The sequence below is a fragment of the Cervus canadensis genome, chromosome 6 (genome assembly GCF_019320065.1).
Source record: "Cervus canadensis isolate Bull #8, Minnesota chromosome 6, ASM1932006v1, whole genome shotgun sequence".
Classification (NCBI taxonomy): domain Eukaryota; kingdom Metazoa; phylum Chordata; class Mammalia; order Artiodactyla; family Cervidae; genus Cervus; species Cervus canadensis.
The window spans coordinates 17,961,992-17,984,905 of NC_057391.1; the positions used below are offsets into that span (position 1 = coordinate 17,961,992).

General features: G+C 42.1%; 1 protein-coding gene and 1 non-coding gene across 2 annotated transcripts in view; both read right to left on the minus strand.

Moving 5' to 3' along the window:
- HEXA (hexosaminidase subunit alpha) overlaps window positions 1-12,679 on the minus strand; it is a 31,666-nt gene extending 18,987 nt beyond the window's left edge. Inside the window, exon 1 of the mRNA XM_043470998.1 lies at window positions 12,381-12,679. Coding sequence (XP_043326933.1) covers window positions 12,381-12,633 — 253 coding nt within the window. The 5' untranslated portion in view covers window positions 12,634-12,679. The remainder of the gene's footprint in view (window positions 1-12,380) is intronic.
- A 7,687-nt stretch (window positions 12,680-20,366) lies between these two features.
- Window positions 20,367-20,439, minus strand: TRNAK-UUU. Its single transcript has one exon. It is a non-coding gene; the product is annotated as a tRNA-Lys (tRNA).
- Between the last annotated feature and the right edge of the window lie 2,475 nt (window positions 20,440-22,914).

Here is a 22,914-nt window from a genome sequence, read left to right on the forward strand (position 1 = left end):
ATGTGATCCCCGCAGCATGTGGGTTCTTCCCAGACCAGGGATCGAACTTGTGTCCCCTGCATGGGTAGACAGATTCTTCACCACTAGGAAAGTCCAAGTTTTTAGTTTTGACACTGCCAATTACTCTTCCAAATTACTGTACTGGTTTATGTGAACCAATATCCATGGGCCCATCTTTCCGTCCTTCCAAAACTAGACCATCTCAATTCCTTTCCATCTGAGCCAATCTGATTGACAAAAGAGAAACAGCAGTGTTTAATCTGTATTTCTGTAAGAGTCATTGAACTTCAGCTCTGCCTTATATTTACTGGTCATATTCTTTATACTTTTTTCCCAACAAAAAACTTTTTTATTGAAGTACAGTTGCTTTCTACTGTATATCAAAGTGACTCAGTTACACACACACACACACACATATAATTCTTTTAAAAATGTTCTCTTCCATTATGGTTTATCCCAAGAGATTGGATATAGTCCCCTGAGCTGTATAGTAAGACCCTGTTGTTTATCCATTCTATATGTAACAGTTTGCATCCACCAACCTCAAACTCCCAGTCCATCCCTCTCCCTCCCCGCTCCCTTTTGGCAACCACAAGTCTGTTCTTTCTGTCTGTGAGTCTATTTCTGTTCTGTAGATAAGTTCATTTGTCTTTGCATTTTTTAAAAGTTAATTTTCGGACATGGAAGCAACCTAGATGCCCATCAGCAGATAAATGGATAAGGAAGCTGTGGTACATATACACCATGGAATTTTACTCAGCCGTCAAAAAGAATTCATTTGAACCAGTCCTAATGAGATGGATGAAACTGGAGCCCCTTATACAGAGTGAAGTAAGCCAGAAAGATAAAGAACATTACAGCATACTAACACATATATATGGAATTTAGAAAGATGGTAACGATAACCCTATATGCAAAACAGAAAAAGAGACACAGAAATACAGAACAGACTTTTGAACTCTGTGGGAGAAGGTGAGGGTGGGATGTTTCAAAAGAACAGCATGTATACTATCTATGGTGAAACAGATCACCAGCCCAGGTGGGATGCATGAGACAAGTGCTCCGGCCTGGTGCACTGGGAAGACCCAGAGGAATCGGGTGGAGAGGGAGGTGGGAGGGGGGATCGGGATGGGGAATACGTGTAAATCTATGGCTGATTCATATCAATGTATGACAAAACCCACTGGAAAAAAATAAATAAATAAATAAAAAAAAAAAAGAAAAAAAAAAGTTAATTTTCTTTAACTGATTTGCAGAGCTCTTTCTAGATTTTAACCTTGTCTTTTAAGGTTACAAATATTTGCCTCATTATGTCCTTTATTTTCTAACTTATGGGTTCTTTTGCTTTAATTTGTATGTAGTCAAATCTGTTAGTCCTTTATTGACTTGTTTAGAAAGGCCTCTTCTACCCTGAGACTAAATGAATTGTTCCTTTGAGTCCTTCTAATAGTTTGATGGCATATCTTTAGATCTTTAGCACACCTGGAATTTACTTTTGTGCTTGGAATGAGGTAAAGATTAAAATATTTTCCAAATGGATAACCGTCAACCAGTCATCCTAGCATATTTATTAACTAACACATCTTTTCACTTTTGATTGGAAATGTTTCCTTTATCATATATTAACTTCTCATACACACACACATATACATGAACTTTTGCTTATCTCTGGAACTTACTTCCTTGGCAATCTCATAGTCATGGAAATCTACCGTGTTGTACTGCGATCCTCTTTTGTCACTCTGCCCAATACATAAACGCCTCTGCTCCTTATGGGCCCACACTCCCACTCCTGTAAGGGCTATTTCCTCTCCTCCACCAATTCACCTGTACTACAATCATCCACACCTGCCAACCCTCTGGAACCTTATTCCATGGTTATTCAACTACCAACATCTGCAGCCTTTTCTACTTCCCCCACTACTGAAGCCTGCCTCTCCCTACAACTTGCTCTGAGAGGCAGCTCCTTCTCACATCCTGGGATAGACATATGGGGGCTGCTTCCAGGCCATCCACCCTCTTCCATCAAGTAAAAAAACCACAACCACCTCTCCTCTGGAAATCATGACATTCAGCTGTAAAATCTTGAACCTCTCCTTGTCACAAAACTGTGCAACTTCCTGGTCACTTCTTTATTTACCTAAGACTCTGGATTCCAGTCTCCAGTGTTCCTCTCTGTCTGAAAGCTAGTCATAATCCTAGGTGACTAGGTGATTTCACCTTGTCAAATCCTGGGTGACTCAAGAGGAAGAACTAACCCACATTCTGGCTTAGCAGTTATCCAGTGACATCCTCCTTTTCCTCCTCAACACCCTCTCATGGTCACCTTTAGGACTCATTGTCCTAAAGGTTCCAACTCATTCTCTCAAGCTTTAGCACCATTCAGGTAACTGTCTGCTAGCTAATCGACACCTCACACTCAACAGGTCCAAAATCAAACTCACTTTTCATCATTCCCGTCTGCCTCCAACCTCTTCATCAATCTCTCTGTCTCTCTTTCCACTCCTTCTCTTGCTCTCCTACAATTTTCCCTATCTTTGTGAATGGCAGCTGAATACATTTAAATTACTAAATCGCAAATCTGGAGTCATCCCCAGCACCCCCTTCTCCATCAAAACCCCTACTTTTCAAGCATTCCACTTCCTAAAATTTTTTTCTTTTGAAAAATTTTTTAACTTTATATTGGGGTATAGTTGATTGACAATGTTGCATTAGTTTCAGGTGAATACTAAAGTGATTTGATTATCCATATACATGTATTTATTCTTTTTCAGATTCTTTTCCCATAAAGTTCAGAGTACTGAATAGAGTTCCCTGTACTAAACAGTTAATTCCTTGTTGTTAATCTATTTTATATAGTAGTATGTATATGTTAATTCCAACCTCCTAATTTATCCCTCTCCCCCACCTTTCCCTTTGGTAACCCTAAGTTTGTGAGTCTGTTTCTGTTTTGTAGATAAGTTAATTTGTATCACTTTTTTAGAATTTTACATGTAAGTGATACCATATGATATTTGTCTTTTCTGTCTGATTTACTTCACTTAGTATGACAGTCTCTGGGTCCATCCATGTTGCAGCAAATGGTACTATTTCATTCCTTTTAATGGCTGAGTAATATTCCATTGTGTAAATGTACCACATCTTCTTTATCCATTTAATTGCCAAAGGACATCTACTTCCTAAATTTTCTTCAATCTTTCTAGTTTTCTCTGTCTGTACAGCTGTCAACCCACTTCGGCCACTTTCATCTCTTATCTAGACCACTGTAAGAGTCTTTTAAGTGGGTTTCCTGCCTCTAGTCCCATTCCCCACCAATCCCCAATGCAGGTAGAGTTCAGTTTACATCACTTATCCTGTTTAATGGCCTTTATTGGCCTTCCTTGACCTCAGGATAAAGCTCATGTTCTCTATCAGGGCTCACCAGGCCATTCCATGACCTTGCATCTACCACCTCCTTAGCTTCAGAACCTGCTGATCCACCTGTAGCTGTGTGCTTCATACTGACATCACTGAACTTGAGTTTCTTAACTATGTCGTGAAAGCTTCTTTCCTAAAGGCCTTTCCTACATGTATCTCTTTCTGTGTAGATTACCAACTCCACCTCCATCAGCTCCTTTCAGGTCTTATTAGACAGCTCTTATTGGAAGTCTTCTCAACATGTACCCCCTATGCATGTGCACCTGCACACACACACACATCAGGTGTTTCCAAAGCACCTGTACTTCAGTTATTAGCAAAAATCACACTTTACTGTATGTCTGTCCATTTCAAGACTGTAAATTCTTAAGTATTTGAAAAAATTCATTTTAAAATTTTATACAACTTTTAAAGGTTACTTTCCATTTAAGATTATTACAAAATACTGGCTACTTCCCTACATTGTACTTACACCTTTGAGCCTATCTTACACCCAACAGTTTGTACCACTCACTCCCCCACCCCTATATTGCCCCTCCTTCCCCCAACTGGTAACCACTAGTTTGTTCTATATTCTGTGAGTCTGTTTCTTTTTTGTTGTATTCACTAGTTCGCTGTATTTTTTAGATTCTGCATATAAGTGATATCATAGAGTTACTTGTCTTTCTCTGTTTGAGCATTATGCCCTCCAAGTCCATCTATGTTGCTGCAAATCACAAAATTTTTGTATGACTTTTGTATGGCTGAATAGTATTCCATTGTGTGCATGTGTGTGTACACACACATCTTCTTTAGCCATTCATCTGTTGATGGACACTTAGAGTGTTTTCATATCTCAGCAATTGGAAATAATGATGCTGTGAACACTGGGGTGCATGTATTAATACCTTTTCTAATTGATGTGTTTGTTTTTTTTCATATGTTTAGCCAGGAGTGGAACAGCTGGGTCATATGGTAACTCTATTTTTAGTTTTTTGAGAAACCTCCACTCTGTTTTCCACAGTGGCTACACCAATTTACATTCCTACCAACAGGGTAGGAGGGTTCCTTCTTCTCTACATCCTCACGAATGTTATTTGTGTTCTTTTTGATGATGGCCATCCTGACAGGTGTGAGGTAATACCTCATTATGGTTTTGATTTGCATTTCCCTGATAATTAGCAATACTGAACATCTTTTCACATTCCTGTTGGCTGCATTTCTGCTTTGGAAAAATGGCTATTAATTTCTTTCAACCACATTTTAATTGGGTATTTTCTTGATGTTAAGTTGTATGAACTGTTTATATATATTGGATATTAATCCCTTCTCAGTCATATTATTTGCAAATATTTTCTCCCATTCAGTAGTATCTAGTGTTACATTTAGGTCTTTAATTCACTTTGAGTTCATTTTGTATATGGCGTTAAAGAATATTCTAACTTCATTCTTTTACATGGAGCTGTGCAGTTTTCCCAGCACCACTTGCTGAAAAGACTGTCTTTTCTCCATTGTATATTCTTGCCTCCTTTGTCACAGATTAACTGACCATAGTGTACCAGTCTACTTCTGGGCTGTCTGTCCTGTTCCACTGATCTGTGTGTTTGTTTTTGTGCCAGTACCATACTATTTTGATTACTGTAGCTTTGTAGTATGAGACTGTAAATTCTTTAAGGGCATAGGCAGCTCATTAATATTCTTTGGACCAGTGCTAATAACAAATTATAGTTGCTTAATAAATACTGCTTGTATTAAGGATGAATGGAAGGGGGGAAGCCAGCTAGAAATACTACTGGAATCTGCAAACAATGGGCCAGGGATCAAAATATTCACAACTTGAGTGCTAATGATTAAGGCAATTAGAGGTCAGAAGTTACTATTTGAAGTAATTAACACTGAAGTGTTATCAGAGTTTAATCCTACAAAAGGACAATGAGTTTCCCAAATCCCTAACTGGTATAATGCTTGATAAAGGTATTTATGAGCAGACTGTCCCTACACTGCACAGCATAAAAAGCAAAGTCCTGGCAGACAAACAGACCTGACTGGAATTTGCACTCTGCCACTGCTGGCTGTGTGAGCCTGGACACGCACGGTCCTTAACCTCTTTGAGTCTCAGTTCTGAAAGCTAAGTATAACACCAATCTCACAGAGCTGTTGTGAAGATTAGAGGCTATAACATACAGCAAGTGCCAGATACTCAATAAATGCTCGTTTCCTTCCATTTTCTACTTGTCTTTTCCTAAAAAGTCACTTTTGCCCTAGGAAGAGCCTAGGGGCAAGGTGTCTTGTGGGAAAACCACACCACAGACGCAGCCCTGAGGGCCTTCCCTGAGCTTCTTACAGAAGCCTAAGGGCTCCGCTGCTGTGTGATGCCACCCTGTGTGGCAAACAGGCTGACACACCAGCATACTGGGTTGGCCAAAAAGTTCATTTTCTGTAACACCTTAAAAAATCCTGAACAAATTTTTTGGCCCACCCAGTATAAAAGGGACATGGGCTTGCAGCTCTGAATCGGCCTCAAGCTAGGACTGTGGCCCTAGTTAAAAGACCAAAGCCACAAATGTGGGATCCGAGTTACTCCCAAGATTGAATAAGACTGTAGTTAAACTTTTCATCCAGGGCAATGTACCTGGCAAGCCATCTCCCTTGCTCCCATCCCAAAGCTTTACAAAAGAAAGGAAGCTTACTGACTGACATTCAAGTGGCCAAGCCTCAAACTTCCTGCATCTGAGCACACACTGCCAGAGAAGAGAGTTTCACCCCAGACCCAAGCCGCAGCCAACCTCAAGATGTGGACACAATGACAGCACACCCCGCTGCTGGCTAGAGATCAGGGTTGAGTTCATGGCCAGGGGGCTTAAGCAATAACAGTAGCTTAAAACAGATGCAGGAAATAAAAGAGAAGTTCCTGACCCAGTAATACGTCTTATTCACTACAGCCATGAATAGAGTAGAAAAGCAAACCCATTTTTCTGTTACAACAGACTACAAACCCCTAAGCCTTGAGGCAGGTCACAGGAAATGCTTCACATACACATGTCTCACCTCTTCAGACCCAACCTCCTCTCTTCAGCTGCCCCTCTGGTCAGTGGCCCCACGAAGGTGAGAGAAAGCTTGTCATCCAATTGGTTAAACCTCTGGATGATGCACATCGACTCTGATCTTGTCACTTATTTCCAGGGCCAGCAGAAGAAATTTAGGAAAATATAGAAACATAAGAGTAATAACCTCATTCATTTCTAAAAGAAATACTAGTTGGGCAGCAAAACTTTTCTTTTCGTGTAACTGTCACCTAAGGAATGTCACTCGGCATCAAGCTCAAGGACTGGGTGAGCAGCCACTGCAGTCACAGACATTCAACACACCTTGACAGGAGTTTAGCGCAAAGATCAGGAACGAGGCGCTCTGGGAAAACTGGCAGAAGAAGCCTTCAGACAGTTAGGATATTTTCAGGAGAAAATTGTATTAATCCAATTTCTTGTATCTTTCCAAACATAGAAGAGCACCAGATACCTGTTCCTCGTGACCAAGAACAGCCTTCTACCGAGATGTGTGCTTGACCGCGTGGACCCCTCTCCACAGACACCTATGTGCTTGTTGACCTCCCCCACTACTTCTTTGGAGCAGTGCTTCAGAGCTGTGAGAGAGGCTGTCTCCTGGGTTAGAGTCCTGAGTCCTCAAATAAAACTGAACTCACAGATCTCAGGCTATACATTTTAATTTCAGTTGACAAATCATTAGGAAAAGGATTGAGGTTTATGCCTTCAATGGGCTAAGAAATCCACAACATGCCCTAGCAAAACTGAGTAGCTGTAAGAAAAAAAAAAAAAAAGACCCCACCTGCTGTTAAAAACAAATCAAAAAAGAGGGAACCAACTGGCAAAAAATCTCCAGTGCCGTGTTTCACTCTTCTGTGTGGAGGTGAAGAAGTAGGGGGGAAGGAGATGGGAAGAAAGGCAGCTGGACGGTTTAGATGTTTTATATTTTGTTTCATTTTAAAAATCACCAAGTTCTTAGGCTTCCCTGGTGTCTCAGTGGTAGATGGTAAATAAGCCACCTGCAATGCAGGTGACCCATGTTCAATCTCTGGGTTGGGAAGACTCCCTGGAGGAGGGCATGGCAATCCACTCCAGTATTCTTGCCTGGAGAATTCCCATGGACAGAGGAGCCTGGCGGGCTATAGTCCATGGGATCGCAAAGAGTCGGACCCAACTGAGAGACTAAGCACTGCACAGTAAGAGACACAGGTTATATCCCTGGTCCGGGAAGATCCCACATGCTGAGGAGCAACTAAGCCCACGTGCCACAACTACTGAGCCTGTGCTCTAGGGCTGGAGAGCTGCAACTATTGAAGCTGCAACATCTAAAGCCCAGGCCCTGAAACAAGAGAAACCATGGCAATGAGAAGCCCGCACACTGCATTGAAGAGTAGTCCCTGCTCATCACGGGGAGAAAAAGCCTGCACAGCAATGAAGACCCAGCACAGTCAAAAAAAACACAAAACACCCAGTTCTCCCTTGTAGTGTTCAAAGTTTGTAAAGACACTCATCATTATCTCCCTATATCCTCAGAAATGCTTGGAATGTAGACACATTAGAAAATAAAAAGCAGCATTAGCTACTTGCAAATTAGGCAATTTGCCAAAGGAACATAGTTAAAGAAGTGATCAATAAACATTCTGTGGCTGACTCCTGAATAGATCATGTTTCAGACCCTGAGTCTACTACTGTAATTGGTCTTCAAGCAGGGGAGAGGGGAAGCAGAAATGGCTCAAGGAAATAAGACTGGAATTTTTCATAAACCAGGCCCAGACTACCCCCACACATCTAGACCAAGCTGAGCTTCTTGGGTTCAGCTGCGAGAAGAGGGGCTGGTAGAGGCCAAGCTATCCTAGGCCCAGGGATTCAAAATGGAACACAATTATTTTGCCCTTTGCTAAAAATAATTCTCCTGATACCTATTCTTCTCAAATCACTGTATTTCTTCTCCTTATATAGCCCTCCATCCTCCACATGCCCCTTCACAAGAAAAATAATTCTACTACAAAACTCTCTTGCTGCATTGTGTTCTTCATCTTTGCTTTTAAGATAATATATATAAGTGGCAATCAAGTCTTCTGCATAATCAGATTTAGCCACTTTACCTGGACTTTTTAACTTATGTGCAGAGTACATCATGCAAAATGCCAGGCTGAATGAAGCACAAGCTGGAATCAAGAGTGCTGGGAGAAATATCAATAACCTCAGATACGTTGATGACAGCACCCTTATGGCAGAAAGTGAAGAAAAAATAAACAGCCTTTTGATGAATGTGCAAGAGGATAGTGAAAAAGTTGGCTTAAAACTCAGCATTCAGAAAACTAAGATCATGCCATCCAGTCCCATCACTTTCATGGCAAATAGATGGGGAAACAATGATAGACTTTATTCTTTTGGTCTCCAAAGTCACTGCAGATGGTGACTGCAGCCATGAAATTAAAAGATGCTTGCTCCTTGGAAGAAAACCTATGACCAACCTAGACAGCATATTAAAAAGCAGAGACATTACTTTGCCAACAAAGTTGTCAAAGCTGTGGTTTTTCTGGTCAAAACTATGGTTTTTCTGGTAGTCAGGTACGGATGTGAGAGTTGGATTATAAAGAAAGCTGAGCACTGAAGATTGATGCTTTTGAACTGTGGTGTTGGAGAAGACTCTTGAGAGTCCCTTGGACAAGAAGGAGATCCAACCAGTCCATCCTAAAGGAAATCAGTCCTGAATATTCACTGGAAGGACTGATGCTGAAACTGAAACTCCAATACTTTGGCTACCTGATGCAAAGAACTGACTCACTGGAAAAGACCCTGATGCTGGGAAAGATTGAAGGCGGGAGGAGAAGGGCACAACAGAGGATGAGACGGTTGGATGGCATCACTGACTCGATGGACATGAGTTTGAGCAAGCTCCAGGAGCTGACGATGGAAAGGGAAGCCTGGCATGCTGCAGTCCATGGGGTCTCAACGAGTCAGACACGACTGAGCAACTGAACTGAACTGGACTTTATCAACTCCATCAAGCACCCCAAGGCTATGCCTTGTCCTTGTCATGGGGGAGCTGCCCCTTACCGGCTTCCCTCCTACGTTCTCTAGATGCAGTTCCAATGCATCTCTAATTCTGTGATGAGTTAAGAGCAGCTTGATTTAGGACCAGAGCATACTGTGATCCTCCTTTTCATGAAATCACATGCTAATATTCCAAATTTGAAACTTGAAAGACAATCAATTCTAAATGAAATATGCAAATCATCTTTTTGATGATCTTAGACATAAAGAACAGTCCCTTGGACTGCAAGATCAAATGAGTCAATTCTAAAGGAAATCAGTCCTGAATATTCATTGAAAGGACTGATGCTGAAGCTAAAGCTCCAGTACTTTGGCCACCTGATGCAAAGAGCCAACTCATTAGAAAAGACCCTGATGCTGGGAAAGATTGAAGGCAGGAGGAGTAGGGGGCGACAGAGGGCAAGATGGTTGGATGGCATCACCAACTCAATGGACAGAAGTTTGAGGAAGCCTCAGGAGATAGTGAAGGACAGGGAAGCCTGGCATGCTGCAGTTCATGGGGTGGCAAAGAGTCGGACATGATTGAGCAACTGACATAAACAGGACATAAACAAAACAGGACATAAACAAAAATCATGAAACCTTTTTACAAACTTTTATACGAAGTAGCCCTTTAAAGTTAATTTTAGTATATTCAACAAATAATTAAATATCTATGTTCAGGGCACAATTATAGAAGGAATGGCCAAAGGAGGAATTTTAGGAGATTCAGATTATCATGAGCTATGCCACTTATTAACCTGGTCACTTAACATCTGAGGATAAGCTAATTAAATATTGATAATGGCTGCAGAAGGATCCAGATACTCATACAATAATCTTCCTTCCATTCTAGATTAAAAGGTCTGGGGAAGAGGTGGGGGATTATTCTGTTCAGGGACAATGGCATCCTAAGTAACTCCCAGGGATGTACATGTAAACATCAGAACAGGATGAGAACTTTATAATAATCATTATGGCTTCAATCAACTAGTTTCAAGAAAAGCAAAGAATGCAGCCAAATGACATAATCAGATTTAGTCATTTTACCTGGACTTTATCAACTCCATCAAGCACCCCAAAAAGTATTTGGAGCAACATTAGTTGATGCTATCTCAAATAATCAGCTCTTTGATTTGTAAACAGGATGTGGCTTAATGATCAAAACAGAGAACTAGGTTCATTCAAGTATCTACAGCCTAAAATAACCCTGTTCAACAAGTTTAACAACATGTAACACATATCCTCCAGTTGGCATAAACACCTGTCAGTTACAAGTACTAAATACTTCCACAAACCATTTAGCAATTAATGGACTACAGCTAAGCCTTGGAGGCAAGTTCAGAGTAGAGTTGAAACTCAACACCAGACTTGTTTTTTAGAAAACCTGGAAGTATGAACTTCACTGAATTCGAGGAGCGGATCAAAACCAGAAGTTGTACTGCGTTAAGGAAGCACTGGGGACTTCACTAGCAGTCCAGTGGTTAAGACTCTGCACTCCCAATGCACAGGGCATGAGTTTGATCTTTGGTGGAGGAGCTAGCCTACAAGGACACTGGTAGCTTTAGCTAAGTTTTAACTTGCATATGGGGCTTTCCGGGTGGCTCAGTGATAAAGAATCCACCTGCCAAGCAGGAGATGTGGGTTTGATCCTTGGGTGGCGAAGATCCCCTGGAGAAGGGAATAGGTAACCCTCTCCAGTATTCCTGCCTGGGAAATCCTAAGGGCAGAGAAGCCTGGTGGGCTACAGTCCATGGGGTCGCAAAAGAGTTGGACACGACTTAAGAGACTCAACAACAACTTGCATATGTTGTTTTCTTCAATCCCATTGGGAAATATACTATGGTTTGGGCTTTGTTGATGTTGTTCTCCTCCATAGATTCTTCCTTGTTTTTGCAGAAATAGGATTATGGCTTATGGCTCAAGTCATCTGAAAGCCTCTCCAGGAAACTGTGCTCCAAAGGGAAGACTCCACAGGAAGAACATCAGAGAAGGAAATTTCTTGTCTCTTCTTTGGTAATGTTTGTCCAAAACAGTTTTCATTATCTCCCAATAGATAAAACCCCACAAGCACAATTTTCAGTAACCGCCTTAAAGAAAAATTGCCAGCCTGTGCTATTTCATATGAAGCCCATATCAAAAGCACTCCTGACTCTTCATTTCGACTCCACACCCTCCTCAATCTCACTGGTCCCCAGTCCCCCACCTCATTACACACACCAGCCCAGCACTGTGGTTTTAACTGTAAGCCTCTGTGCCTCTGCTCAAACCTTCCTTCCTTCCTGGAATACCCTCCTTTCAGTCCTGGCCAATTATATCCACCACCTCACTTTAAGTGGCTGCTTAAAACTCATTTCCTTATGGAAGTGGTCAGTGTTTTTCCTCTCACGGTTTAAACATTTCCCTAATAGGGGTCAGATAGTTTTATGTAATTTTGCACAGGTCAGTATATCTCTCACATCTAGTCTTACCAGTGGCGGGTGTTAGCTCTGGCCTCTCCCCAGCCCTGATCACAACCTCACTAGGACCCAGACAATGGAACACGCTCAGAGGGATCACCTTAGATGTCTACTGGCACAGTATTTTTAGGAATTTCCTAATCTGATTGAACTGTAGTCCTAAAGCAGACATTATTGATGAAATATATAGCGGGAGGACAGGATTACAGAAAAGTTCTGGCCAGTCAACTTAGTGAAGAAGTGAATGGAAGTGGGGGACCAACTCTTGGGGAGGCTGAGAGGACAGCTGGAGAAAAGGGGCAGGTGGAAGTGGAGGCTAGAGGACTGGGACAGACTAGGGGGGTGGGCAAAAGGCAGAGGAAGGGCGTTTCAGGAGGTTTGGGGGAGTTGTCCCCAGGCAGGGCCTTTCAGAGCCCGGGAACGAGACTGGGCAGGTCCGACTCACCTATGGGGTGGGAAAAACGGAAAGCCACGGAACCGAAGAGCAGGTCACGGTAGCGTTGGAAGGCCTCGTCTAGGACGGAGCAGCCCACCTGCGCGGCCGAACTGAGATGGTACTGGAATTGGAAGCTGTGCGGGAAGATGGTGTACCGCAGCTCAGAGGTCTGAATGTACTGGGGCCATGGCCACAGGGCCGTCGCCCGCCCAGCGAACGCTGCCGCCAGCAGCAGCGAAAACCTGAGCGTGGAGCCCGCCATGGCCCGCCGGTCGGCTTCCCTTCCCCCAGCCGGCCGGGCCACGTGACGGCCTGGTCAGGTTGGGCGGCACCCGCGTGACAATCGGCGGGTCACGTGACCCGCGACAGCTCCTCACCGGTGATCCGAGAGTACTGACTCCCAGTCCCTCCAGTCCCAGAGTGAACCCGAAGCTCCCGCGGCCCGCGGTGGATGGTGCAGGGCATCGGCGATGGTTCACGTGCAGGCGGTTCCCGGGGCTGGTGGAGCAGTCGCTAATGCACCTCCGCAGTTGCCAGGCCTGCGATCGCAGGATAAGCGCACCAGAGGATAGAAGCCCCAGGTGGGGAGGCCGAGTGGGCGAGCGAGAAAGGAAAGTCTCCCGAGCCGTGAACGCGGAATAAAAGGTCGCCAGGCCTCCTGGGAGGTAAAGGACGTCCCAGGCCCAGGAAACTTCAGAAGCAAAAAAATGAAGACTTAAAACCACAGGCCTTGTGTGATGGGAAGTGCTGTGCGGCAGAAAGGGGGTGGAATTAGGTAGTCAGAATGGCTCAGCTAGAGAGTGCATCACAAGATTACAAAAATGGGAACTACTTATGACTGGGGAAAAGATGTGTACTTTCAGAGCAAGCTTGAGGCGACCTGTTTCCTGGCTCTGGAGTGTGTTCTTCTTTAGTGGTTAATAATCTCTCAGTAACTGCCCCCACATCCCCTCCTCACAGACCAAAATGCCACAGACAGGGTAGGTCCTGTTCTTACTGCAAGTGATAAGACATTGCTTGTACTTTGGTTGCAAACTGGAGAACACCCAGAAATAAGACAGTTCTTATACCCAGAGAGAAATTCTGCAGGGGTTTACATAGAAAGTTTGAGAATCAGGACTTAGTAGAGTAGGAAATTGAAAATCAGCCCAAAGATTTGCATTTTAGAAATCTCACGTTGAGTGGTTGGATGGATGAGAAACCAGTGAGGGAGGCTTCTTCTTTTTTTTTGGAGCTGGAAGATAATGAGAGCTTTAATTCCTGCAGTGGGAAAGGAAGAGAGCTATAGATCCAGGAAATCGTGGGTTTCTGGAAGCAGAGAGGTTAAGGGGCTTGAAGGCTGACCAGTGAGAGCACAGATATTTATTGAGTCAAGGACCCTGTCTTCTTTGTTTACCACTGTATTATCAGAGCACAGTTGAATCCCTCACTGCAAAAGGAGATAAAAATAGTGCTGTCGTGAGGCATTATTTGGCTAGTAGGTAATTTTTTAATCATAAAATTGCATTTTAGAATTAGAAAAAGTGGTAAGATCAGGAAAATGAACTTTTAAAAATAAAAGTCTGTTAAAAATCATGATCACTTATATCTAGGCTTTAGGTACCTGTGAAAGTGAAAGTTGCTCAGTCCTGTCCGACTCTTTGCAACCCCATGGACTATACAGTCCATGTAATTCTCCAGGCCAGAATACTGGAATGGGTAGCCTTTCCCTTCTCCAGGTATTTAGCAGTTATATATACATAGCTCATGGGCTTCCCTGTTAGCTCAGTGTTAAAAAAATTCTGCCTGCAATGCAGGAGACCCACGTTCTATCCCTGAGATGGATAGCTCTCCTGGAGGAGGGCATGGCAACCCACTCCAGTACTCTTGCCTGGAGAATCCCATGGACAGAGGAGCCTGGAGAGCTACAGTCCATAGGGCCGCACAGAGTCAGACATGACTGAAGTGACTAAGCAGCAGCAGCATACACACCTTATGTTGGGAAATCAAATAAAGAAATATTGTCTCTCACTTTTTTTAACTTTCCAGGATTCATCAAGAAATTCCTCTTAGAAGGTCAGTTATGCTATTTAATAGAACAGAGCTTGTAGCAAAGGGAGTAGACATTAGATCTCTCGGTTTCAGATCCTAATATTGCATATTTACACTAATTTCTGTATTCCTTAAACCTAAATTTTCATCGTCACTAACAGATGCCTGAGTACTTCACCAGTTAGGAGAGACATGACCCAATTACTTAGGGAGGAGATCCGAGAACCATTGTCAGAAGAGCCAAGTTCATAATCAGGTAGCTGTCCCACAGGATCAATAATTTTTTTTTCAGGATCAATAATTTGGGGAGAGTTCAAAGCAAGTTAAAGGTGAGAGCAAGAGGTCAAAGTGGGGTTTCAGGACTGGGCAAGTGCCATAACTCCCCTTTCTGTGATACTCAGCTTATCTCAGGAGAGAGAAGTAATTTACATAAAAGAGCCACAAAATGAAGAAGCTAGACCCAGATAAGGAGACTATAAAAATTACTAATGAAAATACTTAGAGATTATTGTTGAGAGAGATTCCAAACATATTCCAATTACCCCCTCTCTGACCAGTATATCAGACAATCAGAAAAGTAACAGACAATCATTAAAATTTTTAAAAACTCATCAGAGTCCAATTAAATGTTCAGAGCCTAGCAGTAATAGTAGCAAAAATTAAAATTAATGGTTATTTAACATTATAAACTGTTCAGTTTTGTATATATGCTACATTGCCATCAATTTTGGCAGTGTGTACATGTCCATCCCAAACTCCCTAACTATCCCTTATATGAATAACAAAAACAATGACACAGATATGTATTATATATATGATTGTTTTCTCTATTTTTCTTTTTATTAAAGACAACTTAAATAAAATATGATTTAACTTCCATATCTATGAAAGTGAAAGTTTCTCAGTCGTGTCAGACTCTTTTCCACCCCATGGACTATACAGTCCATGGAATTCTCTAGACTAGGATACTGGAGTGGGTAGCTATTCCCTTCTCCAAAGGATCTTCCCAACCCAGGGCTTGAACCAAGGTCGCCTGCATTGCAGGCAGATTCTTTACCAGCTAAGCCACAATATCTATAGCATCTAATAAAATTAGTTTATCTATCAGAAAAAGAATTCACTGTCAGACAATGTATCCAGATTTTTCGCTCATAAAGTGGAGTCATTAGTGTAGAAGGAGAGCGGTGGGAATGACTAATTTTGCCTGAGGAAGTCTTTCCAAGAGGAAATGATTTGAGCTGGCTTCCAAAACATGAGTTGGCAGGGAAGGAGCACAGGCAAAGCACAGAGGTGTGGAAGAAGATAGCATATTGAGCATAGGGTTTATGGGGATAGCTAAGGAGAAATGTGCCATGATGATCACACTTCTACCATATTCCCTTCTCCCTCAATTCCTTTCCCACCTCCCACTCCCACCACCTACTTGAAGGTCTAAACTTACATTTTATCACCCTGTCAATCTCTGACTTCTCCAACTTGGGTAAGATTTCATAGCCCTCTAAATTTTTCTCCATCAGAGCACTTATCTCAGTATCGTAATTGCCTGTCCATTTGTCTGACTTCTCCACTAGTGTGAAAGTTCCTTAAGCGCCAGTTCTGTATTTACTGCTATATTCCTAGCCCTGGGCACATCTCCTGGGAGCTCATCTTCAAAGACCGGGGAGATCCCAGCCTGCCGTACCTGCTGATTCTTTGTGGGTGACAGGTAGAAGGGGAGGGACATCCAGAGAGGATACCTGGAAGGGACAGTAAGACTCTGGGAGAGTTTAGCAAAATAGTAAAGAACCTGCCTGCCAGTGCACGAGATCTAAGAGACGCAGGTTTGATCCCTAGGTTGGGAAGACCCCCTGGAGAAGGAAATGGCTACCCGCTCCAGTATTCTTGCCGGCAGAATCGCATAAACAGAGGAACCTGGCAGGCTACAGTCCACAGGATTGCAAAGAGTCAGACATGACTGAAGCAAGTTAGCATAGCACACAGTATAATAGCGCATAAAGAGGAATACTGAAAAAAAAAATTAAAAAAGACAAATACTGACAAAAATTACTTTAGAAAAAATAGGTTGAAGCTGAGTGATAAAGTAAGGGAAGGAGGAAATTCTTGATCAAGATTCTGTGTACTAGATAAATTGTGCCTTATTATCTCTCACACCAGCTGTGTGAAATTATCATCCATATTTTACAGGTGAGGAAACAGGCTCTGAGAATTAAAATAATTTGACCAAGGTCCCATAGATAGTTGTCAGAACCAGTATTTGAACCCAAGTCTTCTATGCCAAAATCTATTGCTTTTATGTCTGTCATACTTACTTGAAAGCTAGGCTAAAGATTGTATTGAGATTTTATTCTTAAGTCTGTGGGAAGCTAGTGAAATGTCTTAGCTGAAGAGTGATGAGACCAGAGTTGAAATTTGCTCAGGTCAGTTTGTTAACATATGTAGGAGGAATTGAATGGGGAAAGTCGAGTGCAGGTAGATTAGGTCTGGGGTTGTTGACTCAGAGCTCTCTAAATAACTGACCATTCTCATGTGCTGTGAGGCTCAGAAAATGCAGACCCAGATTCACCTGGGAAGGATGAATCTTCATTTTTCTTTTCCCACGTTGACTAGCCAGACCAATAAGACTTAAGCTTTGTTTGGTTTGTCAACATTTACAGAAGTGGAGATGGCCAAAATTGGCTATGCTCTGTGACTCTCTCTGCGCCCATTGCAGTTCATATGGAAGCATCACTACCTCTAATGTACCCTGTTACCTCCAGCTTCTCCAGTGCTATGTCCAGAACTAAAGTATGCTATCCAGTTCCCCACTACTAAACATTACACTGTTCCTTGAGGTTACTAAAAGTATTCTGTGTCAAGTTTTTCTTCTTTTTGAGCCTTATCCCCTCTACTCTCTTATTTAGTCATATAACTGTTCCAGTTATTTTTTCAGGCTTCTTGTTGTTTAGTCACTAAGTCGTGTCCAACTCTTTGCGACCCCATGGACTGTAGCCCGCCAGGCTCCTCTGTCCATGGAATTTCCCAGGCATTATACTGGAGTGTGTTGCCATTTCCTCCTCCGGGGGATCTTCCTGACCCAGAGATCGAACCCAAGTCTCCTGCATTGGCAGGCGAATTCTTTACCACTGAGTCACCTGGGAAGCAAACCTTTTTCAGGCTTACCCCCTCATTCTTTTTGTTTAACATTTTTCTTTTTTTAAATAAATATTATTTATTTGGCTCTGCCACATCTTGGTTGTGGCATGTGGGATCTTTGATCTTCATTGCAGCATGCAGGATCTTTAGTTGTGACATGTAGGATCTAGTTCCTCTACCAGGGATTGAATCCAGGCCCCTTGCATTGGAGCACGGAGTCTTAAGCACAGGACCACCAGGAAATCCCACCCCCAACTAATTGTTAACAACTTTTACCAACTCTAGACATACATTTCTTACAATAATTGGCCTTGTCCTGTCTCTCTCCAGTCCTGGCCTACACACAGATTTTTTTTTAATTGCCTGGATATTTACATGGGAGTTTTTCTTTCATTTTGGAAAAACTAAAGCCCTGAGGGAACTTTCAACAGATCTGAGCAGGAGTGACGGTGGGGAAGAGGGATATGGGTCAAATGCAGTGATGTTTCAAATACAAAGTGACCGAACTCAGCCGCTAACTGGGGGAAACGGGCATGGGGACAAGTGAAAAAGGAGAGAAAAAGGTGCACCAGTCTGGTTCCCCGAGGGAATGATGGGGCCACTGAATGAATACAAAATGAAGCGCCAGTTTTGGAAAAAAGATGATGAACTCTGAAACATGCTGCACTGGAGGAGACAGAAGGACAGCAGAGCTAAAATGTCTAGAAGGGCCAAGGAAATACAGGCTGGGAGCTCCAAAGAGAGCTCTGGGAATCATCTGCTCAAAGATAATCGTTGAGATCATAAAATAGTCAAGAGAAAATGGGAAAATGGAAGATTAAAAAATAGGGAAAAAGAAGACTCTGGTAAGAGAAGTGCGTGAGGGATAAAAGGAACATAAAAGAGGGGATATAGCGGTTAGCAGAGTAGACTGAGATCAGGGATGTAGATGAGGGTAAGGGCTTACCTGAGAATTTCTTTTTAGTTGCTTTAAATTTTTATTGATTTATTTTTAGCTGTGCTGGGTCTTTGTTGCTGCAGGGGCTTTTCTCTCGCTGCAGAGAGCAGGGGCTGCGGTTTATTTGGTGGTGCTTGGGCTGCTCATTGCAGGGGCTTTTCTTGTTGCGGAGCACGGGCTCTGGGGCACAGACTTCAGTAGCTGTGCCAAGTAAGTTCTAGAGCAAGTTCAATAGTTGTGGGGCACGGGTTTAGCTGCTCTGTGGCATGTGGAATCTTCCCAGATCAAGGATCGAGCCTGCATCTCCTGCATTGCCTGGTGGATTCTTTACCACTGATCCCACCAGGGACGCTTACCACCTAAGTTTAAAATACAAATGTGTCATAAGAAGCCCTCACAGTCAAAATATGTTGATTTTATCTCCATGACATGCCTTTTGCTTTCAAGGAATATAGGGACTCATGTTGTTTCAGGGGGAAGGAGGTCTAACAACCCAGATAAGAAGAAAAACCAGACTTCAGAAAGAGCAGAAATCAAGGGCCTGACTACACTCCCATCTCCCTCTCCTTTACGACTTCTGTTCTCTCAGTATCGACTCCGCTGGTCAGTTTTCTCTTCGCTTGTCAAGTTACTTGAACTTTTTTATAATCTCTGTTCCCCTGTGACTTGACATTTATTGCACAACACCCAAAATTTTCCATGACTTTCCAGCTCGAGAATCCTCTCATTCTCCTATCTATGCCTCTGGAGATCCCACTATTTCCTAAAGCTCTGTGCAAATCAAGATTTTTTTTCATTGTTCTTTCTTTTCTTGCCTTGCTGTGCAGCTTGCAGGATCTTAGCTCCCTGATGAGGGATGGAACCCAGGGCCCGGGCAGTGAGAGCACCCAGTCCTAATCACCGGATCACCAGGGAAGTCCCAAATCAAGATTCTTCTGATCGCCCTGGAAGAATAGTGTGCATGTTTCATAATCTAACCAGTTACCTACAGTGCACACCTAAGATGCTTCCAACTGTTCTCAGTTACAGGCAGTGCCACATGACATTTGCACACCGTACCCTCTACAATTTTTAGAGGGTACTGGTTGCCGAGCTAGTGTGTTTTCGTCCTTTCTCACCATCAATACCTTGCTTTTCATTTGGAAATTTGATCCATCAGTTTGGTAGCTTGGATGAGGCTGAGCTAGCCCTGGTTTAAGCCACATAATTAGGGTTACCTCTCCACCCCCTCAGTATAAATACTGAGAAGGGTAGGATAAGAATGTACATTTCCACCGATAATGTGTGAAAATGCTTATTTCATTGCTGTCTTCCAACATTAGTATTTACCTTTTCATTGCTACTGTTGATGCCCTGAAATTAATTTTTAGCTCTAGCAAGATGCATGACTTCTACATCATTATAGAAAAAGAAGGTGGGTCATTCTGGAAAAAATAAGGAGATAGGAAGAAGTAACATGAATATATAATTAACCAAAAATACAAAGAATAAACGGATAGAAATAAGCCCAAACTATCTAAACCTATGTAAATAGGTTAAAATGAAAGTGGCTATACAGTCCATGGAATTCTCCAGGCCAGAATACTAGAGTGGGTAACCTTTCCCTTCTCCAGGGGATCTTCCCAACCCAGGGATCAAACCCAGGTCTCCCACACTGCAGGAAGATTCTTTACCAGCTGAGACACCAGGGAAGCCCAAGAATATAGGAGTTGGTGGCCTATCCCTTCTCCAGCAGAACTTCCTGACCCAGAAACTGAATCAGGGTCTCCTGCATTGCAGGCAGATTCTTTAAATCCCCCCATTAAAGGACAAAGACTCTCAAATTGAGCAAAAAGAAAAAAGAAAAAAGCCCAAATGTTACTGTTAAGAGACACCTTATTTTGTTTATTTTTTGGTGCCTGGACAGGGACTTGAACCCTGGACCCTCAGATTAAAAGTCTGATGCTCTACCAGCTGAGCTACCCAGGCTGTTAAGAAACATTGTAGATGAAGTCAAGATGATGACACTGAAAGAATGGTCAGAGATATACCAGAAGAATGCAGACAAAAAAGGGAGCGAGGAAGGCATTTATTAACATGTGAAAAGAACTCAAGACACACACAAAATTGAATAAAGCAAAGATGAATATTTTTAATGATAAAAGGTACAACTCACAAAGAAGATAGACATCAGAAACCATTAGACACCTAACAACAAAGAAACAAATACACCTAAAGCAAAAATTAGAAGAAATATAAGGGAAAAGAAAAAATTACAATCATAGCGAGACATATGAACATTTCTCTGAGATTATTTTATCAAGTGTAGAAAAAATAAGAGCATCTTGAATGATGTCATTAATAATTTAAATATAATAGGTTTAGAATCTTATATCGTACACAAATATATAAAAATTTTGTATCACATATGCTGTTATTAGCTGTCCATAGGACATTTAGAAAAACTGACAAAAATGTAAACATTACAAAAAGTAAAATTCTTTTTTTTCTTACTCAAAAGTTTTCCAACTCATTTTGCAGTGTTTTTTTTTTTTCTTACTCAGAGGTTTCCAACACATTTTATTTTGCAGTTTTTTTTTTTCAAGTAGAATTCTTATAGGATACGTTCTTTGACCATAATATATAAAAATTGAGGAGGAAAAATCTAAACATGTAGATATATTTTTAAAATTTAAATAACTCTCGGGCAAACTATAAAAACAAATATGTGGTGTCCCAAAGACGAAAGAACAAGGTGAACAAGGAGGATCTTGGGATGCAGGAACAGAAAAAAAACAGATCTTTATCGTCCCCCAGGTTGTTAACTATTTAAGAATTTTTAGGCCCTCCTGAGCAGTATAACCTGTGTCCCCTCCTACCCCATACAGGGAGAAGGTATTTGCTTTACTCTTCCCCCACCCAGTATACTATCCCACTCCTTGTACCGAGGCTGTAAAAATGGACCAAGGACCCATGTTCAATGTCGGCTCTCCCAGACTATCTGGAAGCTGGCCCACTGTGCCAGCAGCGACTCTCCCCTCCCCTACTCGAATAAACTTTATTTTCCTTTCATTCTGCCTCGTGTCTAGAATTCTTTTCTAACCCTGGCATGGACCACAGCAAAATACTCCTAGAAGCATATCAGAAGAATAATGTCTCCTGTCCAAACATTTTATTACAGGAATGCAAAACTGGATAAACAATAGAAAATGCATTAAGGCAAAGTTTATATTAAATAGCTTGAAAGAGAAGGACCATAATCTAGAAGTTAAGAAGGAAGTTGAAATGGCTATTCTAAATTAGACATCTTGATGAAATAAAAATAGAATGGAACTTCTTTAACAAGAAAATGAATGTACATATGAAACAAAAGGCAATAGAGTTTGTTCCGTGAAAGTCAAGAGTAAGATGAGGATGCCACTATCCTTAATAAAATGGACTGGAATGCATGAATTTAACTCAGATGACCATTATATCTACTACTGTGGGCAGGAATCCCTTAGAAGAAATGGAGTACCCATCATGGTCAACAAAAGAATCTGAAACGCAGTACTTGGATGCAATCTCAAAAATGACAGAATGATCTCTGTTCGTTTCCAAGGCAAACCATTCAATACCACAGTAATCCAAGCCTATGCCCCAACCATTAACGCTGAAGAAGCTGAAGTTGAATGGTTCTATGAAGACCTACAAGACCTTTTAGAACTAACACCCAAAAAAGATGTCCTTCTCATTATAGGGGACTGGAATGCGAAAGTAGGAAGTCAGTGGAGAAGGAAATGGCAACCCACTCCAGTATTATTGCCTGGAAAAGTCCATGGACAGAGGAGCCTGGAGCGCTGCAGTCCATGGGGTTACATGACTGAGCATGTGTGCACGAGGGTGGAGGGAGATGGACTGGTAGCAATAAACTGGTAGAACTAAAAAAAAAAAAAAAAAGTAGGAAGTCAAGAAACACCTGGAGTAACAGGCAAATTTGGCCTTGGAATATGGAATGAAGCAGGGCAGAGGCTAATAGAGTTCTGCCAAGAGAACACACTGGTCATAGCCAAACACCCTCTTCCAACAACACAAGAGAAGACTACATATGGACATCACCGAAATCAGACTGATTATATTCTTTTTTTTTTCCATTTATTTTTATTAGTTGGAGGCTAATTACTTTACAATATTGTAGTGGTTTTTGTCATACATTGATATGAATCAGCCATAGATTTACACGTATTCCCCATCCCAATCCCCCCTCCCACCTCCCTCTCCACCCGATTCCTCTGGGTCTTCCCAGGGCACCAGGCCTGAACACTTGTCTCATGCATCCAGCCTAGGCTGGTGATCTGTTTCACCCTTGATAATATACATGTTTCGATGCTGTTCTCTCGAAACATCCCACCCTCGCCTTCTCCCACAGAGTCCAAAATTCTGTTCTGTACATCTGTGTCTCTTTTTCTGTTTTGCATATAGGGT